This window comes from Drosophila novamexicana, unplaced genomic scaffold (assembly GCF_003285875.2).
Source record: "Drosophila novamexicana strain 15010-1031.04,08,12 unplaced genomic scaffold, DnovRS2.1 tig00000193-arrow-pilon, whole genome shotgun sequence".
Taxonomy (NCBI): domain Eukaryota; kingdom Metazoa; phylum Arthropoda; class Insecta; order Diptera; family Drosophilidae; genus Drosophila; species Drosophila novamexicana.
The window spans coordinates 9,403,891-9,430,090 of record NW_020824787.1 but is presented as its reverse complement, the minus strand read 5'-3'; the positions used below and the strand labels follow the sequence as shown (position 1 = coordinate 9,430,090).

The 26,200-nt window shown below is 37.0% G+C and overlaps 1 protein-coding gene across 3 annotated transcripts; it reads left to right on the top strand.

The window, feature by feature from the left end:
- The first annotated feature begins 1,061 nt into the window (after positions 1-1,061).
- Positions 1,062-25,863, top strand: LOC115759307 (scavenger receptor class B member 1). Of its 3 annotated transcripts, none has more exons than XM_030700213.1 (10): positions 1,062-1,109; positions 19,339-19,430; positions 19,657-19,817; positions 19,926-20,070; positions 21,649-22,080; positions 22,143-22,260; positions 22,863-23,029; positions 23,997-24,122; positions 24,190-24,768; positions 25,102-25,863. In XM_030700213.1, exons 1-10 carry the CDS (start codon positions 1,091-1,093, stop codon positions 25,261-25,263), a joined length of 2,001 nt encoding a protein of 666 aa, XP_030556073.1. In that variant the 5' UTR covers positions 1,062-1,090; the 3' UTR covers positions 25,264-25,863. The 3 variants fall into 3 exon arrangements, with proteins under 3 accessions (XP_030556073.1, XP_030556074.1, XP_030556072.1); XM_030700214.1 differs by lacking the exon at positions 1,062-1,109 and adding an exon at positions 2,552-2,570; XM_030700212.1 differs by lacking the exon at positions 1,062-1,109 and adding an exon at positions 10,607-11,198.
- Positions 25,864-26,200: the final 337 nt, after the last annotated feature.

Genomic DNA, 26,200 nt, shown 5'->3' with positions numbered 1-26,200 from the left:
ACATATATATTTTAAAAATTATATAATTTGCTCAATCTATCCAATTCCAATCTTTCCAATTAGAAGCACAAGAGTGTTGCATTAGGCAACAAACTTCACGCAGAGAACTTTTGTACTTCCATTGGAATGTGACATAATTACAGTTAGTTCTTTTTGTGCGTGCTTTGCAGCTGGGACCACTCTCTTGGGATCTTTACTATCGCAGTTTCCAGTTTCCATTCGTTTGTAATTCTTCTTTTATTATATTCAGTGGCTCTCTCTCGTTGTCGCGACGTTCAACGACTTCTTCGGCTGGATATTTTATTTTGATTCGAGTTTTCGTTGGCTTTATTTCAAGTATTTCCCAGTTAGTCGGTTGCATAAAGTTCACCACGGCGTAGGCGATAAAAGTGTTGTGTGCGTGTCAAATCAAAGATTAATTTATAAAGTCGATGCCATAAATGGAGTAAATTAATGGAAATATAGTTCAGGGCTTCGTCCAATTAGACCAACGACTCGAGCTAAGCAGCACACATGGACACCAATTGAATACAAAAGTGCAATAAGCTGATTACCAACTAAACTGACCCCATTTAGAGCACAAAGTGTGGTAAATGCCATCGTTGACTGAATGGCTTCTGGGCTGTTCGTCGCACTGTTTGTCCGCCTGTCAATCTGTTTGTCCGTCTGTCAAACTGTGTGTCTGTCTGCATCGTGTGATCACCAGTCCCACCAGTCCTGATTCTGATAAGACATATGACGTTCCCATTCGACGCTCCAAAAGCTCTTATTGCACATGCAGAATATACATACATATGCACTTATATGTATGTCAATTCGAGCATGTTTATATGTAGATCGTTTCATAATGTAAATATAATAAAAATTTCAATCATTTAGCTGTGCTCTGGTTCATATAAATTCAAATTCATTCGATTGCTGGCCGTTGCCAGCTTGAACGGTGGGTTTTCAAATAATTTCCGTATTATAATCTATAACGCAATTTGTGCATAATATAAATTACATAAAATATAAACAAATTATATAAAAGATTATTGGCGGAAGGGCACTTTTTTTTTTTTAAATACCTTAAAAACAAAAGACAACGAATATGTTTTTGAAACCAAAAAGTGAGTATACAAATGTGAATACCTATTACAATTATTTATTATTAAATAAGAAGTGAACGTATAGCATTTTGTATGTAGTTTTATGGTGCTAATATTTCCAACAACAGCTATGTGTTTCAAATTTCAAATGTTTCTGAACTCTTTTCAAGATCTGTTATACCCTCTTTTTGCAAAGATTAAAGAACAGGGGCCTGTCCTAGGAATATTTACCCAGTTTGACCATGACAGGCACGTGTTCTGGTCAGTTTCAATTTCTGCCTCATAGAAATGAATAACGTGAGGGCTATCTTCTGCACGCCGAAGATCTAATACCCTACCTAATACCCAACCTTTTGATAATGCTCATAGTGCTTTGCCCGTATCTAAGAAGTACCGGGAAAATAGTAAATGCCGAGTTATCTTAATAACCAAAATAGGTTCTTAATCAAAACCTGGTTTTCGACCGATAGTTCCTATGGCAGCTATATGATATAGTGGTCCGATGTTAATGGAATGCTAATAGTAAAACTAATAAATGTCGAGCTTGGTCAAGATTTCTTGAAAAACAAAATGTTTTTCATACAAGAATCTACATTTCGACCGATCGTACCTATGGCAGCTATATGATATAATGGTCCGATCCAGCTGGTTTTGACATATGTGCTGCGTGCAACAGAAAAAGGGATGCTGTTGATGCTGATTAAGAATATATATACTTTATGTCTCCTTCTATGCGTTACACATTTCACGACAAAATTATAATACCCTCTACAAGGGTACAAAAATATGTCTAAAGTCATATATATATTTTTTAATTTGAGAACTCAATGATTCAGAATAGTATGACTATTTTATTATTCATAGATGTGTATTATTTTCATTTCATATTATCACAAGAATTTCCTAGTTGTTTATATTTTATTATTAGGTATTATAGTCTATTCAATGTTATTTTAAGTCTCTTATAAACAGAACTCTTAATGATTATTAATTTTGTTATTTATTTGATTTTTAAAATTCCGCATTATAACAATAACACCCCCGTTAAAAGATCGAGTCGCAGTCAGTGCATTGATCTCAATCTAAATCCCAATCTAAAAGCCCCTATCTCTGATTATGCTCTTGTATAACGCGTATCAGCGCTGACCCAAGCTAACCCGAAAAGTATTATATGCCTACCTAAAAAAATAAAATGCATCAATCAGAGCTGTCAAACGGAATTCGCATAAAGAACGCGCAACAATGTTAAAGACGGCGTCCTTTACTTAACAAACATTTCAAACATTTTCGTGCTCTTAACAATTCTGGAAGCATAATTCAATAACTCAGCGTGTATGTAACTGACCTATGTCAAGATTCCGCGGACTTCAAACAAGTGAAAAAAAATGAAATCTAAGAATGATTCAGTTAAATAAATAAATGTGCAGATATCACTTTAGGATTTAGTGCGAAAAATGACAATTTAAAAAAAAAATGAAATGGGTAAACATAAAAAAAAAAACATAATTGGTTTAGAGTTGGACTTTGTGGTAACATAGTTAATTATTTGATGAATTGAATATTTCATGCATGGTTTTAAGGATAAAGAGATTTGCTTAAGGAACCTACAGGATAAAAGGGGGTTTTCGACAGGCAACAAATAAACAAAGTGTGCTCTATATTTCAAATTAACTTCGCATTCCATAAAAGTTGTAAATGGGAAAATCTTTCATAATTTAGCGTACACTTTTCTACGTAAAAATACGACAAATGTATGAAACGTTAGCGTGATTCCATGTATTAAAAAAATAAATCTAATTGGGAACACGCAATTTAGAACGAATTTATGAGATATTTTTAATGAAATGTTTATTTTTGAGCATAGATCTACAATCAACTAATATATTTGTGTATATATATATTAATGTAGTTTTTTGCGTCGTTCGTCACAGTTTTATGCTAATTCGAGTGACGACTTAATTTGTTTACTAATATATCAAATGTTTCTGGGGCGGGTGCCTGAGACTTAACGCCCGCTCCATATAATTAGAGCACGCTACAATATGGTTAATAGTTAATGGCCTGGCAGCTAAATGTCTTCATTATGTTGAACCTATTTTGTTTTTGTTTTTTTTAGCCGCATAATTGAACGTTTATAATTTACTTTAGTTAATAATATATATATATGCGAGCTTGTGATTGTTTATGTGCTTTTAAGTGCTTGCAAATTGCAGGTTCGGCATAAAATGTTTTTTATTGTTGTTGTCGTAATTGATTAACCATGTACATGTATATATATATACATTTATATATATATATATATATGTGTGTGTGTGTGCATGCTGTAAGCCTTTGTACTGGGATGCTGAACTTGAACTTGGGCGGGCATAAAGACAGATAGATGTATAAGCGTTAATAATACCTCCACTGGAACTTGCCGCACAGCTTGGCCGTAAAGTGAGTGTATTTAACATTTTATTTTGTTCATGAAAAATTCGACGCCGTTGATAAAAGTGTTACAAGGTTTCGGGGCTCGTCTAGCACACATATAGTACGCAGTATATAAACACTTCCAGCTCCTCCACACACACACACACACGCACACACATAAATGTATACATCATTATTTATGCATGTATCATAAAAATTGTTTTGACTTTTTTTTTTTTTTGGTAGTTCGAGCTCTTCGCACTCATCAATTTGCGACGCAGCTAAATTACTTCATAAGTTTTGAAAAAAAATAAAAAACAAAAAAGAAATTAAACAAAAATAAAAAACCAGTAGCGCCCGTTTCCCGAATACTGCGCGATCCGCGATCCGCGATCCCATGATAATTTTGTGCAAATTCATGATTAGCCACCGAAATATTCAAAAGCAATATAACAAAAGCAGTTTTCGTTTAATTGGGCTTCACAAATGCGTCGTTTAATTTTGTTTATTTTTATTTGATTGCTTAGCAGGAGTTCCTAAGATCTTGTTGTCAGTCAGTCGCTGGCTTGGTGGAATCGCTAAATGAGTGGAAACGTTTGGCAAAAGTTTTGATTCAATTTCGTTTCACCTGTCTGTTAACGAGTATTAAAATGTTTATATTTTTGTATCAGTTAGGTATGAATATTCGATTCGGCTCTCAAAAATGCACAGTTTAATTTAAACCCTTTAACGTTTACCTAGTGTAATTTAGTATCTATGCCAAATTGATCTCAGCAAACTTTCTTGACCTCTGTTGACCCCACCTTCTTTTTGGTCTGCTTTGTAAAGGTTAAAAGGTTATTGGATATCAGTTACGTTTAGAGATCTTTCATCTTATGCGAAATATTTATCTTATACAAACTATTTGTTAACAATCCGATAGGCCTCAAATTAATGTTCAAAGATCTTAGCTCAAATTCATTTGAGTTCTGTTTCACACTTTTCGCAAAATCCATTTCTCCTCTATATAAATGGGGGTCAGAGGTTCGGTGGGTGATGTTTTCGTTAGTTTCCAAAGACCTTAACGAAAAATTATTAGAGACGTTTTCACACTCTTTGTGGAATCCAAGCATCGCGGGTGGATATGCGATTCCAAGAAGTTTGAAGTTTTTTAAATCCCCACATAAGAACTTAATGAATACGTTTTACAGTTTTTTTATGTGTCCTTAGTTTCAAAACTATTTGTTAAAGATCCTTGTCAGAATTTCTTTGATATGTTTTCACAATGTTGACCCGCCTTGGGAAGAGGGTCAATGACTTTAAAAACGAATGTTTGCTTTTCGGTTTCAAGAGTGATGCCAAGATTTAGTTCGATGCACTTCAAACAGATGAACTAGATGGCCAGTTTTGAACTTGATGAAAAGGTAACCTAGCACCAAACATTCCACGTTCAAGGCTGGGCAATACCCGCTAGTATTTAAATTGATGACTGCCTAGTCATAAGATTGCAAATTGGGATTTCTGGCCAGTTAACTCTTTGAAATATGTGCGACCATTTATTCAATTGTTTAGACAATATGTCAAAATTCTCTGCACGAGCCGCTTCTAAATGGCAAATAAGCTTCAAATTACACGTACGAAAACACTTTCAAAAATCTATTGACAACAAAACGCTGACTCAACGTAGTCAAAGAGCTCATGACGCTGATGATGAGAGGCCCGGCCAGAGTCCGATCCTATAATAAAAAATAAAAAAAAAAAAATGAAGCAAACAAGTTTCATTCGAGAATTCGGCGTATATTGTGAAATTCCATTGCAATTTGTCGTTGTGATTAACGTTGTTTTTATTTTTTGTAGCCCAATTATACCCTGTTTACAAAGAAAGGGTAAAAAACATAACAAGGAAGAACAGTTCTTTTTAAGGAGCCAAAGAAGAAATACTCTTACGGCAAAAGCTGCAGATAATAATCGCATCATACTAAAAGTCTCAAGCTCAAAGCTTGAGCTACAAAAACTTCTAACTTCTATGGAAATAAAGAAAATTGTAAATACAAAACTTTGTTAGGTTAGTATATGTTTCTACTAAACATAGGGTATCTCGTAGTCAAAGCGGACTGAACAAAGCTCAGTTGTTTACTTTATGCTTATATCTGGGTTCAGGTTCTTTCGCACCGGCATGACGAAGCAGAAATTATGATATATGCGTCTGTAAACTTGGCTGTTGAGTTAAATCAATTAAAACACAATTGCAGGGACATGCGTTCGACATTAAAGCGAAGGTTATAAGAGCACGTAAAATCAGTCAGACTAATTGCCCATATTACATAGTTGAAGATAGAAGTTGATGCCCCTGTAACTGATATATATATATATATAAACATAAACCTATAACTATGCGTAAGCTATAGAAATCTACGCTGTCTGGGGACTTTCTGGCCCAAAACCGGAACGGGTCAGCAATTGCATTTGTATATCGATTAACTAAGAGTTAGTTTAATAAAAAGAACCGCTTGGCAACAACTGCGTCAGATTTATTTAATTGCTAGACTGTACTTGAGGAAATCAAGCATCGACACAAAATGGTCAATAATTGCAACACACAGTCGAGTGAGAGAGAGAGATAGAGAGAGAGCGAGAGAGAGATGTTGTTCTCGGAGGTATTAGCAACGCGTGCGCCCAATGCAAAGGTTACAATTTACTTGTATTATATCTGTATATCAATGTTTAACTGAACGACTGAACATTTCGGGAGCAAACTGCCCACAAATTTGCTCTCCAATATGATAACAATTTCATCAACTTCCCTATATCATATCATCATCGGCATGCCCGGCTGTCTGTCAGGCTATAATCATAAATCAAGCAGACAATCGGAATCGGCTTCGAAACAAGTTATCTTAATGTGAGCGTTGCTTCTTCATTACAAATCGCATTCGACTCTTATGATAAATGAGACAGGATTGCGTAAAAGTTGTATTAAATTGTTTTTAAAATTTAATATGAAATAAATATTAATTTCGAAAAATACAGACTTAACAAAATTGGAGCCGTACACAAATCATATTCCAGTTTTGCAAATTATATATAAAATTAACCATAAAAGCCTTCAAATAAGTATTTCCCAAACACAGACACAGATTCCAAACTAATGTTCTTAGAATGTCTTAAGTAGGTTTAACCACAAATATAATTGAATTTTTGATATTTTTAATACCTTGAGAAGGGCTTCGGTCTGGCTTTCAGTTCATTTGGAATATTGTCTTTGATTGTGTGTCCCAATTTAAATTGCACTTGTCTGCTTAACACTTTCAAATGAACAGTTGAACTTTTGTCTATTTATGTGCCCAAATTAAATTGAACTTTACTTTGGTTTTCGGGTTGCGCCGCAGAACTAAACGTGCAACTATTTATTTAATGACAAAGTCTCTTGCCAATTAATAAAACATGAGCCATGCGCGAATGTTGAACGTGAACGCAATTTGGGCGTAACAGAAGGTACAGCTAAATCAATTGCTGTTTCTGGGTTGGAATGACGTCAGAGCTGGTAAATGTTCCAATGATAATGTGCTAACGATAATAACCGCTGAACCCCAACTGAACCCATCCGGTGATGCAATTGCAGCCGCATACCTATGCCGTTTAGCTGGTGGCGAGTGTAATTATTAATTAATCAAAGTGAAAAGCCAACCATCTATGCCACCTATGATTAACAAGTGCGAATTAGCCAACAAAGTGCGCTAATTACAAAATGGAAACGACGAACAGCCTATCTACGAACTGGGTGCCCAGATCTCTGATCCAATCCGAATGGCCAATTAGTGCCAGTTCATATCAATAACACATTGCATTTGTTGTTTGGATTACACTAATGACTGCGTATAAGGTTAGATCTCTGCTGGGCAAATTGCAAAGCCAATTTGTTAAACAGTAAACAATTCTAGGAAATAACGCCAATTATTTTAATGAAAACCTTACGTTTTGCATTGCCCTGACGCTTCCGAGTGAACCCATTGAAAAGTCTTGAAAATGCCCGATAAATAACTCATAATTCAGAAAATCAAGCAAAATATTAAATGAAATAAATAATAATTAACTAAGAAGTCGAAAAAAAAAACAAATAAAAATCTAAACAGTCCCGGACAAATGCTATAAAAAAAAAACCTAAACAGTAACTGTCATCTATTCGAAGGATAAACACAGATTCCCATTTATTAGATCGAGAGAGAGAGAGAGATAGAGAAAGAGATAGAGATAGAGATAGAGATAGAGATAAAGATAGAAATAGAGATAGAGATAGAGATAGAGATAGAGATAGAGATAGAGATAGAGATAAAGATAGAAATAGAGATAGAGATAGAGATAGAGATAGAGATAGAGATAGAGATAGAGATAGAGATAGAGATAGAGATAGAGATAGAGATAGAGATAGAGATAGAGATAGAGATAGAGATAGAGATAGAGATAGAGATAGAGATAGAGATAGAGATAGAGATAGAGATAGAGATAGAGATAGAGATAGAGATAGAGATAGAGATAGAGATAGAGATAGAGATAGAGAAAGGGATAGAGATAGAGATAGAGATAGAGCTATAGACAGAGAGAGAGAGGGAGAGAGAGAGAGAGAGAGAGAGATCGAGAGAGAGAGAGAGAATGAGAATCGGAGTAAATGAGAATATAATCAGGGTCCAAGTTAATAAGAATAAAATAAGCACTTGTACGGATCACTTGAATTTATGAGAATCGCATAGAAGTCAATAGTGATTAATACGTTCGTTTTAGCGGCGAAGCAGGAAGTAGTCAATCAAACATAGATACATACACAAATACTTTTAAATAACACCTTTTCACACCTGTATCAAATCATAAAGTGCAGGGTATTTGTTGGTCTGGTCAGATTGTGCGCAATGCTTAACACCCACGAACCGTTTCAAACATTTTCATTGTTTATTTTATTTATTGAAAGTGTTGTATAATTTTTTATGTTCTCTTGTGTCAACATGTGAGTTCAGTAGCCTTTGGCAAGGTCATCTGGCCAATCGTACAATGGGAATGAGTTGACATCTCTTTGGGACCGCTTAACAATGTTTGGCAGTTTTTTGGTATTATTGCCGTGGACCGCTTTTGTTGTGTATGAGTCAAAGATTAACGGCAAATGAATTGTCAATGCGGAAATTGATAAAGCATCCCAGCGGCATATACATTTTTTAATATTCTGACTTTGCGAAAAGCAACAAAAATAAAATGTCTCGTATATCGCAAAAATAATTATATATTGGACATTTCAACGTCAAGTTCAATGACATTATTTTGCATGCAATGAAAAATGTACAAATTTGCATTAATTGCATTACTTGACATTTTACATTTATAGCATGCTATATTATATATGACACTGAAATCTGTTGAAATTCATAACTGGCGTTAGGGTCGTGATCCTTAATTGAAGAACTGTTAAATGTTTACCTTATTTGTACAGGTGGAAAAAACAACGAATTACAATTTTAAAAATAAATGCACTCTTTGGTGTGTATTTTCCTTTTCTCACTTCCGCCAGTAAAATTTATATTACTGTATTAGAATTTTCCAACTAAAGCATCCTCGAAAAGTATGCAACAAATAAATTAACTTGTGGAAAACGTAGATATTACTGAAGCATCTTATGAGATGTTCTATAGAAGTTCTTTCTGTATAACATGATAAACATTTCTTCTTAATTTAAATCTATTTAACAAGCTCTTCAATAGCTTTTAAGCTCGAAGCCCGAAAACGTATCTATTATATGTCTGGACGATATCAATTCCTGTACTGCGAGATGAACTTTATTCGCAGATATTTGCCCTAATAGTGTTAAATAGAATCGCATAGCTATATTAGCTGATATTATGCAAGAACTTGATCGCAAGTCGCTTGATCTGATCGATGCAGGCCTTCTGTTAGCTACATAAGACAGATCGGTAAACCCTCAATCAATGCTTAGCTGCAGTTGGCCGCGCCCCCTTCCATAGAAATAGTATTGCAAATATGCCACTTAAATATTTGCTAAGAGTAACTGTTCAAAGGGGCGTTTACGCAAAAAACAAAATTGATTGAAACTAAATTCGCAACTTGGGCTTTAAATAAGTATTCGCGTGTTGTTGCTGAAAACAGCCGTTGCCAGCTGTTAATTCGAGAAATTTCTATCTACGAAACAAACCAAAAAGTAGAAGTAAATAATAAAAAAAAAAACTAAGAAAAAATGTTAAACTCTTGACAAAAAACCAAAATGACCAAAAAAAGCAACAAAATGTTGGCGTTGGCATGCAAAATTGAAGGTGATTGGGTTTTAATTGAATGCCTCAAGAAGAAGAAACAACAACAAAGCATAAACGAATGACAACAAATACAAAAGCACAGCACTTTACCAGACGTCTGGAGATCTACGTTGATTGCAGAAGCTGGCCATAAACCTCAAATTACCTGATTAGATGCTGCTCACAGCTGGCTCATACACTCAATATATCTGTCGCATATGTATACAAATGTCCAAAGTTTTCCATGCTGTAAGTAAGTAACCACGCGTCGTATGAGTAATGTGCGATAGAAGCATTTGCGAGTTGAACGCATCAGCGTATGGTATTTCCCCAAAATGCGAAACAACACGGCGCAACACGTATGCGAAACTGGTTTACAATTTTGGGGCTTAGATCAGAGCGAAACAGCCAAAGAAGTACCAGACGAAGCAGCAGCAGCGGCAGCGGCGGCGGCAGCGGCAGCGAACACCGGCTCAAAACAAAGCAACAGCTGAGCGCGTGCTAAACGTGATCGTTAACGTAACGTAACGCAATGTAACGTAACGTAAGGCCGGCCAGTCAGTGAGCGAGCGAGCGAACGATCGGCAGAGAGCAAGCGTGCTAGAGAGAGAGAGAAAGAGAGAGCGCGCGCGCACAGTCGAACCCTACCCGTGAGAGAGAGAGAGAGAGAGAGAGAGAGAGAGAGCAGCATGCATAAGATTCGTAGTTGGCGGACAGGTAAACGCTCGTACTAAAACTCGTACTGCAAAATAAAAAATTAAAAAAAAACAGAAAAAACTTAAAGCCGTAACTTTACCTATTGCGGCTGTCGCACGTCCGGGTTTCCATTCATAAGCGAGCAACGCCAGCGAACGGACGCACACGCGCTTAGGCCAATCCCAGCTGGACACTTAGAAAGATACTTAAACAAATTCAAGAAAAATAAGTCGATAAATGTTATTTATATATAGTATATATTAAGCAAGCAAGTGGTAATTGATTCAAGGAGCAACAAGTTTTTAAGTGCCAAAAGCCAAGAGTATTTAAAGTGTGGCTCAACAACAAGATTAACCCGCAAGATACAAAGATACAAATTTGTATTTCAACAACAATCTCAGTTTATATGCCTATGGAACTATGAAGGACTTTGGCAAAATGTTCACCCGTCGCTACAGTGCCGTTTGTGTTAGCGACGAGGAGGCCGGCGTGAATGCGAATCAGCCGAATCAAATGGTATTCGCAGCCGCCACAGCCGCAGGCACAGTTGCCCCCGTCGTATCCTTGCCAGACACAGATCCTGCCGCTGTCACAGCTGCAGCGGCGCTGGCGGCGCAGCAGCGCGCCCAGCGTCGCAAGAGCCTCAAGGCGAATCGCTCCATGAAGCCCATGAGCATACTGGGCACATTCTTCAACGAGCGCCATTCCGGCAAGCATAATGCACGCTCGCCCACACGTAAGTTTAAAATAATCAAAAAAAAAAAACAAAATTTATAGACAAATTAAAAAAATCAAGTGTTAAGAGATAAAGTGCACTAGTGTCTGGCTTAGAGCTTCTCGAAGTATCCAAAATTAAAATGCGTCAATCATTAATCAAGTGTGGTACACGGATTCAAACCGGCCATAAACGCATCTTTTGTGTATTTGTGCTTTTGTCGTCGATTCGTCGATCTGCATTAATTATGAAAATTTTGAGATAAAAAAAAGAAACACACACACACACGCACAAAATACCATACGGAACAAATATCGCGGCTGTTTAGCATAGCACTTTATGTTTTGTTGCTTTTGTTGATTATTGATTATTATTAACCAACTCTTTGACACTGACACAGTTTGGCTTAAAGTCTTCGCGAACAGTCTATCGATAATTTAAATAAATCCGTTTGCTGAGAAACGCGACCAAAACGCGACCCGCACTTGCACGCGATCGCTGCCAGGTGCCAGGTGCCAGGTGTAAACCCTGAACTTGACCATATGCTGGCCATAAAAGCAATACAAGTTTGTGTTTGTCTTTGTGTTTGTGTGTTTCTGTGCGCGTTTAAAAACGCGCGCGATTGTTGCCAATTGTTGCCAATTGCATTCGAGGTGGTCGCAAAGTAACGGCATCAATTGCACATGTTTAGTGCTCAGTGCTGTGACCTTTAGATACAGTTTTGTCGTAGTTGCTGTCGCTGTCACCTTCATCAGCATACCTGGCCATATAAACATGTAGAAAATACGACGAAAAATTCTTTCAAAAGTCAAGAACAACACGATTTTCGCACATATTTTGTTCGCGTCTTTTATTTGCACAGCAAATTAAATGAACACCGCAAGAGAAGTTTTGGGGGGAAACTCAAGCAAAAGTAGTCAAAAAATCACAGTATCACATTTTCAGCCACATGTGTTTGCAGTTCTATCGCAAGACTTCCAAAAAAAAAAAACATAAATCATGTTCGCAATAGCAAAATAAATAATAATTTGTGATCAAATAAAACAATTAAGCGCAATTATTTGTTTTTTGTCGAAGATTTACTTCCTGAAAATATGTAAAATTCATTTAAAAACTATTTTGGATATGTGAATTCAAGTGCATGATATGCCGAAAAGATAGTGAGAGTAAATAAATTCTTTATAAAAGTAAAAAAAAAATATGTATATTATGTTTAGAAATTTTGCTAAATGTCTGCCCATAAATAAAAGATGTCTAAAAGAGATTTATATTATGAATAATCGCATTTTAAAAGCGTCAACTCTTAATCTTAATCTTTTTTAATGCTTTATGCACAATATATAGCCTCGATTAAAAAGCTACAAGTGCTGAATTGAATCGTTAATAAAAACAAAATTGTATATTAAAAAAAAAAAACAACTGCAAATTTAGACGAAAATGTAAAGTACACGAGTTCCTTTGCTGTAAGAGTGTTAACGATGACAACAAATATTCAGTTTTCACCTCCGTAAATAAAAGTCGCTTAAAGTGTCTGTGATCTGCTGGTGCTATTAAAATTTCGAGTAAATAGTTAGTATAATCTGACCAGTTATTACATAATTGCAATCGTACGCGATACTGAGATTGATTAGTCATGCATTTCAAAAATATTATTTGCTCGTTATGGGTCTCTAATTAAACGGGTCGAACTCTGGCACTTCGTAAAAGGTACAAAAAATCACACACGCTGCTAAATCAATAGAACTCTGTCGCCTGTGAAAGTTGAAAGTCTCAATTCGAAACGGACCGATCTTAAATCCAATTACAGCCACGCGCGAAATAAAAAAAACAAAACAAAACAAAAGAAAAACCAAAATTAGCAGAAACTAACATATGTAAAAGGCTCGCCATATTATGTGAGTAGACTAGACTTATTGAATGATTAATTAAACAACAGCTGATTTGTTTATGTTCGTATCATAAATCACGGTTGTAATGCAAAATCATTTCGTATGCAAAGCTAGCTTCGCACAAAGCTAGTTTAAACAAATTCCGCCGGGTGTCAATAAAATGCCGCTAACGATATAATTTTTCAAAATTTTCAATCTATTTGAAGCGTTTCTATATACATATCTATATATATATGCACATATATGATTGAGCAAATATTTTAAGACATAAACTTTTTATTGGCATTTGCAAAAGTGCCCAAACCAGGCAAATATCATTGTCAGAAGAATTAGCAATTCGATTGTTTCACAGTTATTCATTAGATATCAATATAACCGCCCATCATCCCCCCCCCCCCCCCCCCTGCCGCTGTCTAAATATTGAAACAAGCTTGAAACAAGATTCTCACTGTGCTCGAATAAATTGCTCCCAAATGTGGCCTGAGGAATACACCGAAAAATAAATAATTGCAATAAAAGTGCCTGCTCATGGTCAAACAGGATTGCCAACGTTTATATATTTGTCTTCTTTGTATTTAATTTTGGTTTTTGCTTCGTCGTTTTGTATTGTTTTTTTTTTTGAAATTATTTATGCAAAAAAGCGGTTCATCGGTGTTAATAAATAGAAGTCAAGACACTGGCATTCCACATATTTTGCCAAACCGCATCGAACTGAATAAAAAGCGTCGATTACGATTTTGGCAGGAGGTTTTTTCTTGTTTCTGTGCTATTGTTTTGCTTAAGCCGATGAGCTGGCTTTAAGTGCAAAAACTAGTTTATTATTTGACGTAGTCCACATACTTTGCCAAATTGAATGAATCGCACGACAAGATCTTTGCCAGGCTCGCATTATCTAAATGCTGCTATAAATAATTCCATTAGAACTCGTTCAAGAGTTTCTTAGCCTGAAACAAAACTAAAACAAATACTTAGTACAAAATTCACAGCTATGGACATTCTCAAAAAACCACAAATAACGTTAAAAAGTCATATGAATAATGCAGTAAAAAGTTTCCTACACGAAATATATGCGATTTATCATAGATACAAATCGCCCATATCTAAATCTATCTCAGCTGTGCTCATCATCTCATATTTTGCTTAACGTTTGGCAGTTGGCAGCATAAATTAAATGCGGCTCTTGCAACAGCAATCAGACAAGGTAGGCGTCAGCTTTTACCTCTCTTATTAGGGATTTTCTGCAACAACAAAATATAAGAAGCAAAAACCGAAACATAAACAAACAAAACTCATTAAAAATGTTTGCTTGCATTTATAGCCCAGCCAAAAGTTGTTGGCAACATGTTGCAGCAACAGCAGCAGCAGCAGCAGCAACAGAAATGTTGCAATCGCCTTTCTGTACGTGCACGTTTAATTGCTTTTCAGTCGTCGCCTGCCCATCGTATAATCAATTTTGTCGTCAGCTTTATATGTACAACTGTCAGCATTCCAAATGGTTCAATAGAAGCAATTCGCGTATAACTTTCTGTCTTGTGCCTTGGGTAATTCCCCCCTCGCTGCCTGCGCACAGCGCAAACTTGCCAATTCATCTAGAGTAAACAGAAATCAGAAGTCAAATACTGAATGTCTGATTCATGAACGATGAGTACATCAAATTTTTAAGTACCCAGCCGAACAGCTGTTTGCGCCTGGACAATAGAGAAAATATGATGCTGTGTTGCTGGGCAAATAGAAAATGGAAATAGGGGCAAGCATAAAAGTAAATGGGCCACAAATACTATATATAGAATTAGTTGGGACTCATTCTGTACTAATTTCTAGACTATGCTTGTTTTATATTTAAGAAACAGAGTATTTTCGTTCGCTAATCTATAACTAACATATCGGTTGTTCGGCTTGATATTGGTCAGTCACCTCTGAGACCAAATGCTACAAACTTTGACTTTTAATGACGTCATGTTGTATCCAATCAGGTTTCCAATGCTGAAAACGCAATTGTTTTCCATAATACATGGCCATTAATCAAAACGTTCCAAACTAACAACAACTAAAGATTCGTTTCAAATGAACTTGCCCTGCAGACTATTCGATCGTACGATACGCAATTTTGATTGAAAAACAAAATACACTTTGCTCATAAACAAGATAAGCTTACACGGTAGCCGGTAGCTGCGTGCCACGCCCCCTTTTTTATTTAAAGCATACATAAATGATGTAACAGAGGCTGCTGTTCATGGGGCATGCTGCGAAATAAGCTTATTGATTGTTGTTGTTTTTGTTTTTCTGTGTTGACAAGCGAAATTTATTGATAAGCAAACAAAAGACTTAAGACACGAACGTGGTAGCACTCAGAAAATGTGTTGTTGTGCTTCTTATTTTGACAAGCCAGCACATGTTGTCCTGTTGTTGTTGTTGTTATTGTTGTTGTTGTTGTACGCGTGCGTTGCGTGCTCCAACTGCAAATTGATGTCCCATTCCCACGAATTCTTGGCCAAAACATTGTGGGTGGCAAGCGCACCTGTCGAACGTGTCTCAAATAACCAAAAGCCCTTGGCAAAACAAATTAATATTATATATATTTTGGCAAACAAACAAAGCAATCAAACAAACAGCGCGACAACATAATTTGAATTTGCAGTGCTATTTTTGTTTATGCATTTGTTTTGCTGCTTCTTATTATTTTGGCGACTTTCAATTTGAAGCAGCAACAATCGAAATTCAAGATTTCATATTTAAATATAGACGAGCGTTCTTTGTTCATGACTTTGTCGTTTGCACCTAACCACTAAACTTATGAACCTGCATTGCATACAAAACGATTGATTAAAAAAACCAATCGAAAATGATGAAGCGCTCAAATCTGCAGCACGACAAGTTAACGCCCGAAATACACTATATTTTCCAAATATTTCAATAACAATATGCTTTATTTATATGAAATATATTTTGTTTGTGAGTATTTTATATATATATAGCCAAATCCAACATTAAATTATATATTTTAACCGCAAACAAAAACATTTGAAACTTTATTCTATTCTTTTTTATTGCACTCAAATAATATGAGTTCTTTGTTAACTAACTACATAACTATTTAAATTGATATTAATTTATAATAGTAATGTTTTTTTTTTGTTCAATTCTAAGTTTCTGATTGTATCAGCTATCGGCTACAAACTACATACTCAAAGCGGTATACCCTTTGTAAGCGTATGAAAAGCAATTAAGAATTGCCGAGCTTGAAATGAAAGTGGCCGAGGGTAAATCGGACCCTTGGCAATTCGTTGACTTTTAGTTTGGCTTTGACTTTGCAACGAACACATCAACTGTAATAATATAATTAAGTAACATTAATTGTCATTATGACTGTGGTGCGACGTCGACTGCGACGTCAGTCGCTGAAGGATTTTCTGGGTGCGCTCTATTCGCATCGCCGCTTCTCGCTGGAGAAGCTTCGCCACTTTCAGCAATTGCACAGTCGCCGGCAATTGATGTGTAAGCCAATCAGATATTACTAAATAACTGCAATTAGCCCACCTTAGCCATATACCTGATATGCACATGCACAATTCGCGGTTAGGCACGGCAATAAGGTACACACTCCCATGTGTACTTTTATGGCTGGCATAAAGTTATATGGAATCCATTGGCAGTGATGTTCATTTAGAAGGCCGAAGAATGCAACTTGGTTGTGGCAGCAGCAGCTGCTGCTGATGCTGCAGTTGAAAGGAAAATCCCCTTTCAAACTGGTTGCGTGACACAACAGGATCTTAACAGGCAGTAGAAGAAGGAGAAGTAGAAAACAGTATAGGAGAACAAGTTCAATATAACCACAAAAGCACGAGACAAAACCCAACCAGAATATCAAAACAAGGTCGCAACGAAGCCGATATGCGCTATGTGGTTAAATCTTAAAGCTCAAGATCAAGATCGGCCTGACGGCTCGGATACTGTGATTCATCCAGTTCGAATTGTTCGCGATGTTTCTATAATAACCGGTACGATCTTGCCGATCGATCTTGGTGTGAAAAAAAAAAATAAAAGCATATATGTATGGACTGGCTTTTGTTTTTAACTGTCTGATTAAAGCTGCAGTGACTTAATAAGTGTTATTAAATGCCGAAGATCAGTTGATCGATTTGAACTGTTTTTAATCATATACAAATTATAAAGCAGTGACTTAACCTGTGAGCTAACTAGATCTGTATTCAATTTGAAAACCAAATCGAAACTAAATATTAATAAGTTGATCAACTTGATCAGTCGTCAGATTCCAGCGCCTTACCCTACATCAAACTGACCTCAAGCTGTTGAACTCGGCAGAGAATTCTTCACGAATATCTTAATCTCAATGATTACTTTGACAATCAGATAACTGCAACTATAGTGTTAAAAACTCAAGTAACTCTTGAGTAAGATCCAACCTACTCTATATAAGTATATATATAGATAAACTATAGTATTAAAAACTCAGTAACTCTTGAGTAAGATCCACCCTACTATATATATCTATAGTCTATGCCTATTCACGTCACTTCCCGAATGCCGTATGCCCCACGAAACAGATTTGAGTGTGTTTTTTTTTTTTTTTTATAGTAAACCCATTAAGAGCCAAACAAGTCATGGCTCGGGTTTGGACTCGCCAATCGACTGCTCCTTGCCCGATGCACATATCTGGCTGTAGAAAAGCAAAAGTTTTGTTGATTTTATTTGCGAAGCATACTAAAACGATAAAACATAGTCATCTATTTGAATGCTGATGGCTGCTGCCAGATAATTTGAAACCAGTTTCATGGCAACCATCTCTCCCATCAGTTCGAGCGGATTATGCACGTGTCTTGGCCACGCATTGTTGCCAGAATTGTTTTACCATTTGCACCTAAGTTAACAAGTTCTTGGCCAAAGCCAGCGGGAGAACAAGTCGCTGACCAGTCGCTGATCACAGGAATACCCTTCTTATTGCTGTTCTATTCATATAGATACTTATTTGCAGGCTTATATATCATCAGGAATACCTTTCTTATTGCAGGCTTATATATCTGCAGGAATACCCTTCTTATTGCTGTTCTATTCATATAGATACTTGTATGGAGGCTTATATATCTGCAGGAATACCCTTCTTATTGCTGTGCTATTCATATAGATACTTATTTGTAGGCTTATATATCTGCAAGAATACCCTTCTTATTGCAGGCTTATATATCTGCAGGAATACCCTTTTTATTGCTGTTCTATTAATAAAGATGCTTATATGCAGACATATATCTGCAGGAATACCCTTCTTATTGCTGTTCTATTAATAAAGATACTTATATATCTGCAAGAATATATATATCTTATATATCTGCAAGAATACCCTTCTTATTGCTGTTCTATTAATAAAGATACTTATATGCAGGCTTATATATCTGCAGGAATACCCTTCTTATTGCTGTTCTATTAATAAGAAAATACTTATAGACAGGCTTATATATCTGCTACGTTTTCGCAGCCCCATTAAATTGTTGAGGAATTATTCAATGACTCAATATACTTGGATTGAGTGCTTGTAAAAGTCACTTCACTCACGAGGAACTCGGCTGACAGCGTCCGATTAATACTGTCTGCAGTTGTCGGAGGTCTGTCGCAGTTCTGACTTGTAAAGACATGACGATTAACATAATTCACGTCAGATGGGCACTGAGAATGGCAATAAAACTTATTCTATATAGGATTGCTAAGACGACTAGAACAGGTTGCGGCATTTCAGGGTCAATGGTGCGACTAGTATTATCTCCTTTTAATAAATTATATACTTAAGCCTATTCGTTGCTCGTAATCTTATTCCCATACGTATGTAATCCCCGTTAACTGGGCTATTGATATACAAAATTTGACCAAAAGATTGCTCCCTATGCCTTCTTGATAGAACTACAAATTCTCGAATCGGTGCGTCGAACACGCGTAATCCCAACAAATTCTAAGGAGCTCTGCAAGATCAAATGGAACATTTTCGTGTGTCCAAAATTGATTACAATATTATTTTTGATATGCAAATTTTAATTGTATTCATATTTTTTTGTTTTTTTTTGAGTTCTTTCGTTTTGTTTTGTTGTTGTTTTTTTTTTTTGCTTTATTCAATTCTCAATTTTCATTTTTGCGTGTCGCACACGCTGCCTTTTTATGCATAATTAATCGTGTCTTAATTAACTTAATGAGGTTATTTATATGTACTCGACGAAACCAAAAACCTATATCTAACGTACATATATTTTCTGTCTATAATTTTGCAGGCGCTTTTTTGCTGCTGGCCATAGGATTTTTGGCGATAACAGCGGCGGTGCTGGTTAAAGTATTCCAACCCTACGATTTGATATTCAAATGGGTGAGTCCAATAAACAGAAACTAAAGCTTTTTAACTGCCGTCCTTAGCCTTTGCCAAATGATCGACAATTATGCGTTTAAATCAAGTCGCCTTCAATATTGGCACGTACATAGTTCGCGTCTACGATTCATCCAATAAATGCAATCCGTTTTAGGCGCCTGCAATTATTTAAACCCGCCATTGAACGCACCATATTTATGTTATAAATTCGACTCGATTCTTTCAGAAATTGATAATGGCCGACAATGGTGAAATCTTCAATCTTTGGGCCAAGCCACCAGTCGATTTGTATATCAAAATCTATTTATTCAATATAACCAATGCTGAGGCCTTTCTGGCGGGACGCGAAAAGCTCCAAGTGGAGCAAGTGGGTCCCTACGTCTACAAGTAAGTTCCACAAGCCTGAACAAAAAACCAAAAAAAAAAAAAAATAACAAAATACACAAATTTCAATTATTTATCATCGCAATTATTCGTTTCGTTTTCGGGCTACAGAGAGCTCATGACGCATGAGAATATCACATTCAATGACAACAACACCATGTCCACGACACCGAGTCATCCATTGGTCTGGCAGGAGCATCTATCCGAAGGTCGTCGCGAGGACGACGAGGTCATAATGCTAAACATAGCTATGCTGGTGAGTACGGGAAAAAGAAAAATATATTTTTCTCTACAAATACATATAATAATAAAAAGAACCAACAAAGGTTCGTAGATTAAAAAACAATAACACTTACAAAACGCGTTCAATAAAATATTTACAATGCTAATTGCAATCAAGAAACTTAAAGGAAATACCTATTTAAAAAAAAAAAAGAAAAAAAAAGCTAATTGGTTTCGTTCCATTCCTAACTTTTCCAATTACAATTAACTGTTCTTCGAACTCTGGTATGATGCAATCCGATGACAGATTATTGTCTATTGACTTATCTCTACACAAGTCTACAACATATAATCAATGGTAATTTGTCAGCAGCTGAACGACGCGATGTTCATGCTAATGTTTTGTGGAGAATAACTACATATTAAACCGTTAGTTTGCCAACTACAACAATAACAGTAATAAAAAAACATCGCGTGCCGCGCACATGACGAAAACAGAAATTATATTGAAAAAAAAAGAAGAGAAAAAAAGTCATTTAAGCTGTGAAATGCAAACAACAGCAATAACAGCAGGCAGAGCTCACGTTTAGGTCAATAAACGTTACATTTAAGCAGCAACAACAACAATCGCAGCAATAACAACAACAACAACAACAACAACGAGTGCGATAATATTTTAAAGTGGCGTCAAAAATTGCCAACATATTTAACTAAATGGTGGGCAATTAATTTCCGCTGTTCGACTGTGGGAGTGTGCGAAAGGGACAGCAGACGCGAGTGTAAGTAAGCGTGTGAACAAGTGAGCTGCGGTTTGTGGGCGTCGTGCGCACCGTTATCGTAACCGCTACCGTTATTTATTATACGTATACCCATCTCGCTCGCACGCTTTAATATTTTCGAAAGTTATGTTTGTCGTTTTTTTTGCTCTTATAACATATGTATGTATATCGATAATTGCCGCTATCTGTGGGCGTGTTTGTTATTGTCAGCAATTTTCACTGATTAATGAGCATATCGTATTTGAAAATCGTAAACAAATCAAAAAGCAGCTAAACGTACATTTGATAAATATATGCACATATAGCTATAATTAATTGTTGATTTTATGATGTTTCAATTAAAAGTATTTCAAATTAGCATAGCTGCAGTTGTTTAATTTATGCCAAACAGCGCGCCGCGTACAAAAAGTGAAAATGCCAATTTCCAGATTACGTTACGTTATGCCAATCAGTCGAAAAAGAATAAGAAAAACGTTATAAACAAGAACACGCGCTCAGCTTTTTGGTTTCGACTTCGTGTAGCAACCGGGTGCAATATAGGCCCAAATTGATGAATAATGCATTGGGCCCAGTCTGTCAAGAGTCTGTCAGTCAGTCTATTGCGCTAACTGGCAGTTACTGATATTACTTGCTGCACAGGAAGTCGATAATTATTGTTCATTAAATGCTATATTTACCGACTAGAACTATAGGCACCTGTAACGAGCCGTTGATAGACTGGTTCTCTAGCACGCAGTGATGTGATAGATGTAATACATCCTGTCAAGCATTGACTTTATCCTTTAAGTTGAGCAACAATGTATGACCCACCTTGTTTTATTCTTGTTTTCCAGGCTATCTCCCATTTAACTGCCGATCGTAACTATTTTTTCGTACGCTTGCCACTGCAAGGACTCTTTGCCAGCACGAAATCGGAGCCCATTGTCCGAATGACTGCCAAGGAGTTCATGTTCGGCTATCCCTCTGCGCTGGCGACGCTGGGCAACACGCTTTTGCCCAACTGGATATCGTTCGAGAAGGTCGGACTGATCGATCGCATGTATGACTTCTCATCCGACTTTGAGACGTTCTATACGGGCGTGCCAGATGCGGCCGCATCGGGCCTGTATGCCACCTATCGTGGAGAGACCAGGCTGCCCCAATGGGAGACCGACCATTGCAACAACATTGAGTATGCCTCCGATGGTACCAAGTTCAGAAGTTTCATTCAACCCAACGATACAGTAAAGTTCTTCAGAAAGAGTATGTGCAGGCCCATTAACTTGGTAAGGACTACTATTAAAGAGCTTCCATAATAATCGTTTGATTATAATCTTTTCTATTACAGTATCGAGATGGGGAGGAGCGCACTTTCGGCAGCCTGAAGGGCTATAACTATGTGTTCGAGGAGAATGCCTTCGACAATGGTGCCATAAATGAGGCCAACAAATGTTTCTGCCGCAGAGGTAAGCGAGCTAAATGATTTAAATCAGTTGAATCAGTTGAGCTAGACACAATATTTCAATGGACCACATTTCAGTTTAATTGCCCTTACAATTAAATAACTTTCTGGAACTTTACTAATAGTACTTTAATGCATTTATTTAATATAAATACTGTTGTGTCTTGAATTACATCAGGCGACCTAAGTCTCATTCTTTACGATCGGCGTCAGTTCATTTAATTGCCCAGTACAAAGCGCAAAAAATTCTTGTTTTTAAGCGTAGCCCCCCGCTTGCGCTGGCTAATTGATAGCCCCCTCGTATTATTCCGTTTATCAGTTGACATGGAATATTTTTCAAGTGTACGCGACCTTATGCTGTTCTCTGACTCTCCAAAATACTCCAGGGTATTTAAGCTGTGACGCGATTGGCGACAACGCGTTTCGCATGCTGCAAAACAACTGTAATGATATTAATGAAAGTAACTACCTCAGTACTTGAGACACGCAATACTGTTACGTAACGTAACGTTCAGACGTAACAGTTGTTGCGTTCGTGTAGCCTCGAAAATAGCAAAAACAAACACACACGCACAAACTAATGTTGTCTTCTTCTTCTGCTTGCAGGCGATTGCCAGCCGGTCGGCCTGATTGACGTCACGGACTGTTATTATGGTTTCCCCATCTCTCTAAGCTTTCCACATTTCATGAATGGCGATGTTGGCCTAGTGGAGAACATTACCGGCATGCAGCCTGATCCTGAAAAGCATTCTTCAGCCTTTGTCATCCAACCGGTAAGTAACCTTGGAGTCTCCACAACACGTTGCCTTGTTGTTGTTGTTGATGTTGCATTAATAGCGGCAACTTTCAATTTTGCAACTGTCAATCATTATTCGTAGCAATCGTATCTGAAAAAAACAAAAAATCGATTAACAAAATATACAAAAATATAGACAATATTTAATTAAAATTCACATTGAGTGTTACAATTAACCTGTACTAAATATTTGAGTTAATCATGCTAAAGTTGTTAGCATTTTTGTTGTTGCTGCTGTTACCTGTTTTTTTTTTTTTTGCGCTTACCTTCTAACCGATTGCAATCGCGTGGAAGCTAATTGTTTATTATTGAAATTTATATTAGTTGTTCAAAACTTACACTTCCGGCTAATTAAGTTTACCGTAAATACGGCTAGTCACGACTAGGCAGATTTTTTAAAGGCGAAATAAATTTATGTATAACAGGAAGCTAATAAGATTCTAAGTGCGCGTCAGATTAACTAACGGAATTTTATTGGCATGCATAAATCACAACAATCATACATACATATATGTAAGTGTGACCTTCATTTGGAGCTGTGAATAAAAACAAATTCACAAATTGAATTCACAATGGCTTAAGCCGCAGTGTTACATGTTGTGCTAATTCGATGATTCTTGTGCACCTACAACACTAGTTAGTTAAAGTACTTAACAACACTTGCAAGTTACATTTGTTAACATCAAATAAATATCAAGCGGACGCTTCGAATCGATCATTTTGTCAATAGCAGCAATTTTGTTTCGAGTAATAGTTGTTTCAATAAGCGGCAAGAGAATGCGAAATGCTTGAGGTTGAAAATAAAATGTTACCTAAGGACAACTGGCGCAACCAGGCCTATATTTAAGCTGTTAAATTTAATTAAATAAGGCCAAGTACAGCCGAAATGATGTCGTACTTGACACTTGACAAAAACACAATAACACCTTACTACCGTTTTTTAGGAATCTGGTCTGCCGCTATCGCTGTCCGTAAAAGTGCAAATCAACATGCATTTCAAGGATCTGAAAAACTATCCGCAAGTTTCACAGTTTAGTCATCTGACCGCCCCAATGCTGTGGTTCGAGATTGTAAGTACAGCCCCCGTCCATTTATGTAGGCAACAGAGTCTTGAATGTGGCTTTTGTATCTTTTCAGATGATGCCTAAGCTGCCCGACGAGCTTGACTCTCGTTTCAGCTTCTATTTGAATATCTTACCACTAGTCAATCCCTTGGGCTTTTGGGGTGCTTTGGTGCTGGGCGTGGGCTTGCTGGTCTATGCCATAACACGTGCCACGCTACATATGTCCAGCTTTACACGCCAGGCGACCAACATTTCGGACAGTAAATATGCACGCGCCAATCTGCTGCAGAATCTTACTGGCAGCGGGGGCATCGTTGGCGGTGGCAATCAAGTCTATAATCCTTGTGAGCTTAGGCTGCTGGACGATATTCCCGCCGCAAAGAAACATGTTATTATACGGGCCAGCGACGAGGACTATCAGGAGCGAAGACCGTCTGCCTACGCCCTAGAGCTGGAGCCAGCGCTCTCCGATGCGGAGAGCAGCGATGAGGGCAACGATAGCGATACTGTCACCCTCAGCCGCAACTCCACCACATCCAGTTCGTGCATAGAAGTAGAGCATGGAGATGATGATGCTTGCATAGATTGCTTCGATGGCAGTGATATGGATGTGGATGCAGCCAGTCCGAGCAAAACAGGCCCGAAGCAACAGGTAAGCTACCAACGATATATGTTATGTCACTTATTAGGGGCGAGCATATAAATGCTTAATCTAATGGTGGCGGCACGGTGTAAGGAAATCGACGCCAAGCTGTCTAACGAGTCGGAGGCGAGCGTTCATTCCGTCACGAATTTACGAGTGCGTTAGATGAATTTGATTAGGTTTGGAGGCTGTCGGCAACAGGCGAAACATCAAACCGGTTTTCGGGGCAAGCATTGCCTTCGGGAGTCACACGAGTTGATTCTTTTTCGAATATTTGCATACACTTGAATAGTTACCATTGCTATACTAATTACACAATATGAAATTTCTTTGCATTTACAGCTGGGCGTTAGTTTGACCAGCAGCGGCTTTGCCTCGTCGCCCGCATCGACCAACAGTTCCAGCTCGCATGTTAATATGGATGGCGAGCATAACAGCAAGAGTTGGACGCCTTATACGCATTCCGATAAATTAGACGGGACGGATTCCATTAAGCACGTGTAGAATTACGCCACCATTCTAGTATTTAACTTAGGTTTTCGGTTTCCTTAAGATGATGTATGTGCATATTTGCAAGTGCATTTTAGTGTGCTAGTTTGGTTGGGCATCGGCATCGCCGCTTTTTGTTTTATATAGCATTTTATATAGTGTAAATAATATGAAAGCCAAGTGTTGGTTTTTTTTTACTGTGATAGCTTTAAACAACAAAAGATCGATGTATGTATATCCTCTGTATATACCAAACAGCGCAAATAGTGCTGATTCTTTTTACAAAAAACTAACATTTTTATGGCGTTATTTATATCGAATTTAAGCAGTTTGTAAGTTACGTTCGCTTAATTTAGTTAACAAGTCACCTCCATGAGGTGCCAAAAATAATTTGAATTTATATATGAATTAAAGCAAGTTATAATGAAAGTCGAATAAGAAATTTGCACAACAATTGTAGTTCAAGTGCGTTATCTATGCTAAGAATTGCTGTGATTTTTGTATTGAAGCAGAATTTATGGGCAAACGCATAACAAATCAAAGCGTTTGTACAATGCATAAATATCTTAGCCTTAGACCATGTAATTCTACCATTTAAAATGTAATAAACAAATTATTTAAAAAGCAAATCCCTGAAATGAAGTACCTGGTGCTGTTCAATGAAAAATTCTAAATTTGAATTTGGCGCACTTAACTACACTGCTTTCTTAACAGAGCTCCACCAGTTAACAGAATTCACTCCCTCTCCCCCCCCCCCCCCCCCCCCCCCACTCATCAAAATGTACTCAGTGCTATCGGTAAAATTTAATACTGTTATACAACAGTATTTATGTCGTTATATCGAAATATATACCAGTACATAGATAAACATAACGCAAACATCGTTAATAAATATTTACGGTTGGTTTTTCTGTTCTTTTTATTAATTGTTATTTAGTATTCATCGCACGCT